This window comes from Patiria miniata, unplaced genomic scaffold, assembly GCF_015706575.1.
Source record: "Patiria miniata isolate m_02_andy unplaced genomic scaffold, ASM1570657v1 HiC_scaffold_22, whole genome shotgun sequence".
Lineage (NCBI taxonomy): Eukaryota > Metazoa > Echinodermata > Asteroidea > Valvatida > Asterinidae > Patiria > Patiria miniata.
In genome coordinates, this window is record NW_024037061.1 from 3,560,382 (window position 1) to 3,570,472 (window position 10,091).

Below are 10,091 nucleotides of genomic sequence, written 5' to 3' on the forward strand. Positions count from 1 at the left end.
CAACGCTGGTCGGCCGACCACCATTGGAAATGTATACAAAAATACTATTTTCTTGAAAATGACTTCACACCAGGTGCCATACGTTTACAAGATGCTTGAGACTGTCATTTACCAACATCCTAGTAAGGTATTTTGTAAAAACTTGGTAGTTTTATTTTTCGATGTTTGCAAATATTGTATATTCCCTTTAAGTATGTGCACGAGTGAGGGCACTATTCACCTTCAGTGGTTCCCCTGGAGAATAAAGACTCATCGTAGATCTTACGTAGATCAAATAATAACTGGTACCTTGCTTTTTAGCACCAACCCAACAGCACCAGCTGCGACCTGTCAATGGACTTTATAAGCGTCGATGAGAGAGGGCGCTATTTCACCTACACTGGTCCCCACTCACGGGTTTAATCATTACCTCAACTTCGTCATAGTGAGGGGCCAACCCTTGCGAACCACCAGGCGTCATGTAGACGTTGGCACCAACGAGGGAATGGAAATGACTCTCCAACAGCTCACAGATCCGCCAAAGCTCATCCTGACAATTAATAAATTAGAACGTTCCAAACTGAGAAATGTTTAGGTTTTCATTCACTAATCATTTTTGCTGCTGGTATTTGAGTACATTGGTTTGTTTCAAAGGCATATAAGGATCATTTGCATTTCTTACATTTTGTCCGTTTCCAATAATAACACCACTCAAAAAAACCCAAAGAGGAATGTTCAAAACCTAGCTTGTTGAAGTTACAGCTCAGTGGATATTACACTTTTCAAGAAAGCAGTGGAAAACCATGCACACTTTTAGATCCCAAAACACGGTGTCGTCAACAGCACTCTGTATTTCACAAAACCATTCAACTGACTGATCGTTGGAAAACACCTATATTTCTTGATTTCTTCTACATGACAGCAAGCCAGACGGAATAATTTCACGGGGTGTTTAGTACCAGTACGATCTTTAATCCAAGTAAGGTTTTCGATAATAAGTTGGTAGGTTACTTTTGGGACAGATGCAAATGATCCTATATGCCTTGAAGTCTTTTCATCAGAAGACACAACAGTAGTCTTCTTACAAGACGTCTGCTCACCTGGAATCGCTGCGGTTGATGAAACTGAAGCGTCGCCTGCTTTTTGTCGAAGAGATTCTTAATTTTTGCCGTCGTTGCTCGACCACTTCCGTTCAAGTTTTCTCGTTTGGACTTGACATACCTTCAAAGTTAATGTTAAAAAACAGCAACTGTCGGCAAATAACTCCACAATTCTTCAAGCAATATACATCAACTTTTTGGTCTGGGTATATAGTACTCTCGACACAACATGTTGAATCAAAGCTAATTTCACTTGTTACTTGCATAAATTAATTTTAGAAGCAAGGAGCTACGTTGGAATTTTTGGAGGCAATTTGGGACTATGGAATCCACGGCAAGTTGAAGGGAATGTACAACATTTGTTTCTGCTGCAATTTTCAGAAATAAATGGATTTGGAGGATTAGTATGTTATAGCAAATATTGTTACAATGACTTGTTTCAAGTTTTGGGTTCGTAGATGCTGGAAAAACCAGGAAAACCAATCATATTCTTGTAGTCTGGTTCCCTGACCCCACTTAAGATGAAACGGAGTAATCTATAGCCTTTTGGGAATTGTAAGATCAGAGAATCAGTCTAGCAGGGTTGTAGTCTTCGCAGGTATGTAATCAATTGCAAAGAAAATGCAGACGAACTAAATATAAAAAGTAGGAGCACTTTTTGAAAAAAGCCAGTTTTCTCCAATGCTGGTCGGCCGACCAGCGTTGGAAAAATACAGTTTTTCTTGAAAATGTCAGCACACCAGGAGCCACAACTTTACAGGATGCTTTAGACTGTCATTCCCTAACAATCCAATAAGATTTTTCGTGACAATTTGATCATTTCGGTTTTTGATGTTTGCAAATGTTGTATCTTCCCTTTAAAATAATGAGAATGTCAGAAAATACTGCAGAAAATAAAAAGTGGAAAGAAAAAGACAATAAAGTGACGCAGGAAGAAAAAAAGATGCAAGCCAAGACGAGAAACTGGTACATTTGTTTTACTTGGTCTTGCATGTACCTGCAGACGTTGATATCCAATCCAAACTGAATGTCGTGCTTGGCCAGCAAACTCAGCAAGCCGTCCTTTGAGAAGCAAGCACCGTAAGAACCAGCCGACGCCTCGCCCCCGCCCCTGCGGACAACCAGAGGTTTCTGCTCCCATTGTTCCTCAAAGAACGACGAGAGGCTAGCGGCAGGGGCAAGCATTGAGGCCAGAAGACGCTCTGGCGAGGAGAAGTCCAGTTTTCCTGAGCAGTTGGTGGAATGGTCCTCGGGTGCCGTGGGTGTCTCTACCTGTGTGGTTGATTCTGCTCTTCTACCAGTGGTGTTCGCAATTGTCTTGGACTTTTCTGGTTTGGTTGTGTGCTTGCTGCGTTTGGGTGGCGAGACATTACTTGGTGCATTCCTGCTGCTACTTGTGGCACGTTTGGAGCCTCTTGTTCTTCCTTTATGGAGAAATGAAAGCAATACCCTAACATGTCATAATAATATTTGAATGGTCATAATCCACTTCAAACTACCCTCCATAGGCGAATCCATTTTTGACTAAATGTAATTTTTTTTCTTTAAAACAATGGAGCTCCAGTCATGAGGCCTAATGCACCTATCAATTGACCTATCGCCGTGTGCGAGTTAGCCACGCCCCTTAGACAACCCTATGGAGTTTGTGTACATTAAGTTTTGTTAGTCTCAGATTTTGCGTGTTCCACATCCATTTGTATATCATGTAATTGGACATTATTGGACAAGCTGCGTTGATGCGATTCTAACACGATTCAAGCGTAATAGGTCAATTATTCCCCCTTCCTCTCCAGGATGCCCCACCCAAGATGTGGGGATTGTCAATTTAGAAGTGACGTCCCTGTATTGTGCAAAAATGTTATTGACAATCTCCAATCTTACATTTACATTCATGGGTGGGGTGCCCTAAACTGGTGGCTTGTACATCTAGTAAATTCATTTTAAAAGGGGGAGGGGGAAAGGGGGGGGTTTGACAGTTAACCCCCCCCCCCTCCCCGGCCACTGAAAAAATTCCCCACTCCCAAAGCACCACCCCTCCTTCCCCAAAGCACCACGCCCTCCCCCACCATGCCCACTCCCGAAAATCTTACCTTTACTACCTTAGTGTAAGTGCAATGCGGAAAGATTCCCATATCTGGCCATCACTTACTTGTCACCCTGTGCACAAACCCTATGAAACTGGTCTGAAAAGTTGTGTGTGTTTTCTCAGTAAATACCCCAATATTTTCCCTGCTAAATTTGACTTTTTAGGACATAATATCACTTTCTGATGGCTGATACTAGTGATAGGTCACTGAAGGGAAAAATTAGCATGATTATTGATGGCCAGATATGGGAATCTTTCCCATAATCAGTAGTGCGCCTATCGATTGTTTCCAAATGTTGAAAAAGGCGATTCGTAGAGTCCTAGTCTGCTAGTTACTCGGACTACCAAAATCCCCACCCTGGCCATGCTGGCCCTGGGGCATGAAAAATGTGACCAAATCCCGACATCGGACCTAGGGCAGCATGGGGTACGGTGGGGGGGGGGGGGGGGGGGAATTTGATAGACGCATAATGCTTCTACTATGGAGAAATAAAACATGCTTTGGTACAACTATAGAATGCAGGGCCACTTTACTCTACATCCGCGCCTCCGTACGGCTGCGTGGAGGCGTGGAGGCGTGGAGCCGACCTACCTCCGAAAATCGATCGTGGAGTGGTACCGTGGAGCCGCAGTCGATATCTCCGAGAATTGCGCACTCTATCGGTGCGCGTCTCTGCGACTCCACGCCTCCGCCACTCCAGACAGTTCCCCGTCGCCCTCCTCCCTTCCTAATTTGCGAGCCCATTTAAAATGGACTCTGCGACTCCCCGACTCCGCGCCTCCGCCACTCCAGCCAGTGCCCCGTCGCCCTCCTCCCTTCCTAATTTGCGACCTCATTTAAAATGGACTCTGCGACTCCCAGACTCCGCGCCTCCGCCACTCCAGACAGTGCCCCGTCGCCCTCCTCCCTTCCTAATTTGCGAGCCCATTTAAATGGATATGGATGCTTCGTTCTCAAAAAAATTCCGCCGAGAATTGCGCCCTCTATCGGCGCGAGTCTCTGCGACTCCGCGCCTCCGCCACTCCAGTGCCCCGCGTCTCCGCGACTCTGCGACTCTGCGCCTCCGCCACTCCGCGACTCCGATCCGTACCGTGCCCCCAACACATTTACAAGCACGCCCTCCCTTCCGATCCTTCATGAGAAGCTTAGAAGACAAGTGCATTCGCTGTACTTAGCACTTTTTGCAGGTTTGCATATCTATTACTCCTATCCATCCACGCCTCCAAGCAAAATAAAAAACCTTGCTCCGGCGTGGCCCTGCATTCTATAGTTGCTCCCATGCTTTAAGTTCTACCAACATCGAAACTAAAATGCACTCAACAACATACATGTGCGCCCCCCCCCCCCCCCGATCCCCCCACACTTTGCATGCACCCCGTTGATTTGTGCATGCACCCATGCCAAACATGCTCACGTGCGCATGACCACTCAGTCACGTCAGTTCAACTTAGTTTAAGTTCAAGGTCTCTTTTCCTTAATATATTTTGATTAAATACGCTAAATAAAGCGCCATTTTATAACTAATTTGTTCCTTCCTTATTTTTTCATCGTCTAAGACAAATATAAACAGCTGTGAAGTATTAATTCATGAATATCATGACACTTTCGACTTACCCATTTTGGAACAAAACGAACACGTGTGCGCGTGGTACGGTGTTTTGAAAGGGCGCCACCATCGACGAATTGGGGCAAAATTAAACATGCAAGGCAGCATTTTGGTCAGCATGCGCGCAACAGAAACAAAATCACAGCTCTGTCAAAAGAAAATCTCTAAAAAGAAGTGATTTTGTTTCTCACTGGTTTTATGCGTTGTTTTCGTTCATTCAAATAATTTTTATTAATTCACTTCTGAGGGTTGGTAGCTATACTGAGATGGCGCCCCCTCCCGCTTTGCGCCGCTCGATGCCTGTCCCCGCCCCTCCCCACCCATGATTTCAAGAAAGACATTTTGAACTGTTTGAAACTCGACTATGATCCATTGTGTGCCTCCTTAAGAAAATTAGAAGCCCCGCCCCTCAGCTCCACATTCCCAGGCAAATAGGACCCAAACTATGTCAGTGTCGACAATTTCATTCTAGTTTTTTGAAGACAGCACTGGAACATGATTTATGGCAGAACATGATTTTCAAGGTTATTAACAAAACAAAACGATCTATTTACGAGCTTTTACAAAAAGTATTTATTCAGAAACGATTTTTACTACAAATATTTGTACAACTTGAGGCCTGGTGATTTTATATAATGAAGTCATTCAAGTGACCACTAAACAATGCTAAACGAACTTTCTATAGCGTTATGCAATTTCTTCGGAAAGGCAGTGGTAAGATAGGAATTTCGGGGGGGGGGGTTGTTTTGTGAATAAATGTCGTTTGGTTGAGACCCATTCTAATTAAAAGTCGAGTCCGAGTAAATAAAACAAGGGCAAAAATTATACGTATTGGCCAAGTCATCTGGTTATTTGGGCAAAATGTTTATACGTGCTTTTTGGGTGTGGCACCTTGGAAAATAGATTTTCAATTTAAATTGATAATTTTCTAGCTTTACATTAGTTATGAGCTTTCCAATGAGACATCGCACGAAAAAAAAATCGGCCCACGACAAGTAATCAATTAATTAAGCTCAACTTTTGAATTAAGAGCGGGACGTTCCGAATTCGTTTTTTGAAATTTTGAAAATGCACGTGTATACCAACGTTAATAACAGCAATTAAATTTACAATGTAAGCCTAACAATGCATGATTATTTTGTGACCCTTCGTTATATCTTAGGTAACAGAACAGAATGGTAGAGATTACAGCATTTCAGCATTTCATTCCATTTAAATTTCAATACTCTATGACGCACCACCGGGACGTCCATGGTGACAGTGTCATTTGGGGGAGGGGGGGGGCCTTCCAAAATGTTATGCCTTACAAACTTTGTGATGTGAGGGTTATTGTAAAGATGATAACATAATGAAACAACTTTGACAGAATTCTTGTAACTGAAAACTTTCAAATTTATATACAATGGGGGACTCAATGTATACATTCCATGTTTTAGAAAACAGTGATCAAAATTATTATACAGTGATAGTACAATATTTAAACAGTTCATTTTAGCGTTCATTTAGTCGGTCTGATCAGTTCTGCGGCAGAGAACGCTGACACGCCGGGCAGGCGGTGTTGAGCGGCCACGCAGCTGCCGGCTGGGTTGGTCTTGCACTGGGCGCAAGAACACGGCAAAGGCCAGCCGTTGTAGAGACCGAGAGTTGATGAGTTGGTTGGCGGGGCAGGGAGCGTTGCCAGCCCTGGTCGCTCCTGGCTCGTGCCGGTGTAAGTCCGGAACCCCGAGGAATTTGTTGGCGACAGGGAGGCTTTCTCATGCCGCGTGGAGACGCTTGTGGAGCACAGTGGAGTGGAAAGGAGTAAGGATTTCGGTACGATGGGTGTTGGTGATGTGGGGAAGTACGGACGAGTCGGGGTTGGGGGTAATGGCCCCGACTGATGACCGAGACTCATGGACTGGGGTGGTGGTGGTGGGTGCACTCCTTGGTACATCTCTCCAAGAAGCCTCCGCATGTCTTCCACGCTGGTGGAGAGCATCAGGATGTAGTTCTTGGCGAGGAGTAGAGTTGCAATTTTTGAGAGTTTGCGGACCGAGGGTCCGTGAGCGTACGGCATGACTTCCCGCAGACCATCCAGGGCTGTGTTCAGATCGTGCATCCGCTTGCGTTCGCGGCTGTTGATCTTCAGGCGGAGGCAGTGCATGTCCTCTTCGCTCAGGAGTTTGGTTTGTAGTGGAGGCTTGCGACTGGAGTGGGAGTTGCGAGAGGTGCTGCGGATTTCTCCCAAATGTTTCTGATGGGTTATTTTCCCTCCTGCTTGGGAGCTCCAGTTCTCGTAGTCTCCGAGTTCCTCTTGGTCCTCCTCCCTGCGGTCGGAGCTTTGCAAGGGCGGAGATGGGGGTCCGGTACACGGCACAGCCGTGGAGTCCACGGACATGGAGTCATCGCTGAATTCAGCTCCGGAGTCGGACCCAGCGGGCGAGCAGCTCGATACTGCCCGAACGGGGAAGCCGTTTGGCGGCGGTGGTGTGTTTGCCGTGCTCGCTGACATTTCCTGTGCTCTCTCGTGCGATAGAAGCATAATCTCCCCGGCCTACTCGTTCGCTTCCGTCCGGTCGACTGCGGCAGAGTCCTGAGAGTTCCGGCAGCAAATAAAGTCAAGCGTTGGGTCCTCGTCAGTTGATAATCTAAAGTTCCCCCGGACAAACGGCCCTTAAATACCCTCCTTTTGTGGCGTGCACGTGCGGGAGAGGTGTCGAACGGGTGAGTTTAACTTTCATGCACTCACCCTTAATCAATATCAAGTAAGCATATCGGGCTGAGCTTTCGCGGCATACGTTACTTTCCCTCTCGTACCGTCCCGTCAATGGATTTTCGTGTCAACAGCCTGCGCGTCAACAACCTGTCAAAGTTTGACAAGCCAATCGGGTGGCGCTTTACATGCGCCACCCCGACCCGAGTCTGTAATCAATCATCGGATTGGCGTAAACTTGCGCGCGCTACGCCTCTGCGCATGTCGCGACGCTCATTAGGCTCTTTGGAAATGCAACAGCCCTTCGCTGGTTGGCATATGGCGAAAGGACATTTGAAATGTGTGTGAGCAAACATCGGCGTGTGCCGAAGACTGCCTCGGTGATCAAGTGCCACGCGCACGACAAGCCTGTCGACTGCTCAACACTGCATGACGGGCAAAAAGGTCCATACTCTACGACTAGTTTATGTCGATCGTTTATAAATGAGAAAATGGAATTAATGTAGCCAATGTATAACTTTAGGGTTCTAGTTGTATAGTGTTTTATCATCATGCTTCTATAACTCATGGGGAATGTCTAACTTTGAACTCGCTTTGCTCTGTAAAAATCATAGTAAAATTTTTGTCAATTTTGGTCATTATTCAAAAAGATATTTAAGTCACTGAATATATTGGTGGTAAAAAAATCTCTGTTTTAAAATCCACAGAATTTATGTAAATTAATGCTTCACAAATTCCTATTCATTTCTCAAAATTCAATTCAAGAAAATAACTAAATAAAGAAATAAGGGTTCTAATTAGGCTATGATATCTTATGATTAACTTTGAATTATAAGATGTTCATCATTATGTCGGATAAACTTGCACGTTTCTTTTTGAAGATGATTTACTGAGAATTGCCAGAAACTCAACTGAATGAAACAGCCGTTCGGAAGAGACAAATTTGAAATAAAAGACACGAACAGTCAACTGTGATCCGTAACACATCCCACTGTCACTAAACCAAATCGGAGCCGTCATTTTGATGTACAAAAAACGAAACAACGGAAGGTCTCTGAAATGCATTTTAATAACCGCTTTGAATGTCCTGTCACGTTGAGACAAACATGACAAAGAAATTGGGCTTTTTTTTGCGTGCGATGCTGAGCAGAACGCTCGCCACCATGCCGCGCTGTCATATGAAAATCGGACTCGTATGAAAATCGGACTCTTTTCCCCTTTTATTGGTTAAACCCTCTCACGTGACCGGTCCCTCTCCTAATTATCTATGCATGAGCATGCGCAATACCACCAATGGGTCCGTATTTCATAAAACCTAAATTCATGCTACACCGCCTTCATCGTTGTATCACTTTTGTTAAAGGAGTTATAGCAACGCTGATTACATAAAAGGATTTGCATATCCCAAAAGTAACCTACCAAATTATTATCCAAAAGCTACTTGGATTAAAGATGTTACTGGCACTAAACACTCCATGAAATAATTCCGTCCGGCTTGCTATACAAAATCAAGATAGGCAATTTCCAATGATCAGTCAATTGACCGAGTTTTGGAATGGAGAGTTATAATGACGAAATTGTGTTTCGTGTTCAAAAGGCTGTGACTGGTTTTTCATTGTTTTCTCGAAAAGTGTAATATCGCCGAGCTGAAACTTCAACAAGTTTGATTGTATTTATTCTTTTGATTTTGAGTGGTTGGAAACGAACAAATACAATGAAACGCATATGCCCTTAAATCCTGCTTGAAATCGAAAACGAAATTATGGATCGTACTCTTCCCTTTTGTTTCTTTTATTATATGAGATAAATATTGTTTTACAGCGCAGGTTTGACAAAATCATTGGAAAATAGTTTTGCAGTAAAAATGGTCATTTCTGTTTTTTGTCACGTATCAAAGTTTCCCTAAAATACTGAAAAATTATTTCACTTTTCTTGATCATTATTATTATATTATTTGCACTCATTTTTCTTTGACGCATTACTCTCAAATAATCTGAGTGGATTTTCCTTTTGTTGGTAACACATTTTTTTGTTCATAATCCCCCCCCCCAATATTTTGTTACTCATTTTTACGACATAATACTGACGATATACAAGGGCGGATCCAGAACACAATTTTTTTTTGGGGGGGGGAGGGGGTCCCAAAAAAGTTTTTTCCTCCCAAAAAAGTGATTCATAAATTTACGGCGTGGGGTTCGGGGCCCGCTAAATTGTTGGATTCTACTGATGCTCTGTGGTGCGATCTGAGACAATTTCTGACCACTTTAACCAATTTCCTTTAGCAAAATGTGGTGGTGTACGCAGTGGCTGCCTTTTTGCGACGTCACTTAAGAATAATGGGTTCTTTTTTTTTTGGAGGGGTGGTGGGGGGGGGGGGGTTCATGTCCCCCGTTGTCCCCCCCCCCCCCCCCCCCTCCCCCGGATCCGCGGGCTAAAAGCGAATCTGGTCAGACAGATCTGCGATTGTCTGTGCGCGCATTTTCCATCAGTCTCAAACCAATCACATGAGTCTGAAGTCATGAGTGAAAAGCTATGTCAGAATTGAAAATCATTATGTCTTAAGCAATCTGAGAAGGCAGTTGTTGTTAATTGTTGCTCTGTGATGTCATTGTGACTTTATGTTAATC

At 44.2% G+C, this 10,091-nt stretch overlaps 2 protein-coding genes across 3 annotated transcripts in view; both read right to left on the reverse strand.

Moving 5' to 3' along the window:
* LOC119730422 (ribosomal oxygenase 2-like) overlaps positions 1-4,816 on the reverse strand; it is a 44,558-nt gene extending 39,742 nt beyond the window's left edge. For both annotated transcript variants that reach the window (XM_038203306.1, XM_038203305.1), the window contains exons 1-4: positions 4,781-4,816; positions 2,077-2,503; positions 1,080-1,200; positions 410-529 (exon numbers count right to left, since the gene is read on the reverse strand). In XM_038203306.1, the coding sequence (XP_038059234.1) occupies positions 410-529; positions 1,080-1,200; positions 2,077-2,503; positions 4,781-4,784 (672 nt within the window). In that variant the 5' untranslated portion in view covers positions 4,785-4,816. The remainder of the gene's footprint in view (positions 1-409; positions 530-1,079; positions 1,201-2,076; positions 2,504-4,780) is intronic.
* A 1,256-nt stretch (positions 4,817-6,072) lies between these two features.
* Positions 6,073-7,926, reverse strand: LOC119730193 (oligodendrocyte transcription factor 3-like). Its single transcript, XM_038202978.1, has one exon. It carries the CDS (start codon positions 7,291-7,293, stop codon positions 6,271-6,273), a length of 1,023 nt encoding a protein of 340 aa, XP_038058906.1. The 5' UTR covers positions 7,294-7,926; the 3' UTR covers positions 6,073-6,270.
* Positions 7,927-10,091: the final 2,165 nt, after the last annotated feature.

What these genes read in the sequence shown, in the direction of transcription:
- LOC119730193 (XM_038202978.1), bottom strand. Translation starts at nt 7,293, where the DNA reads ATGCTTCTATCGCACGAGAGAGCACAGGAAATGTCAGCGAGCACGGCA.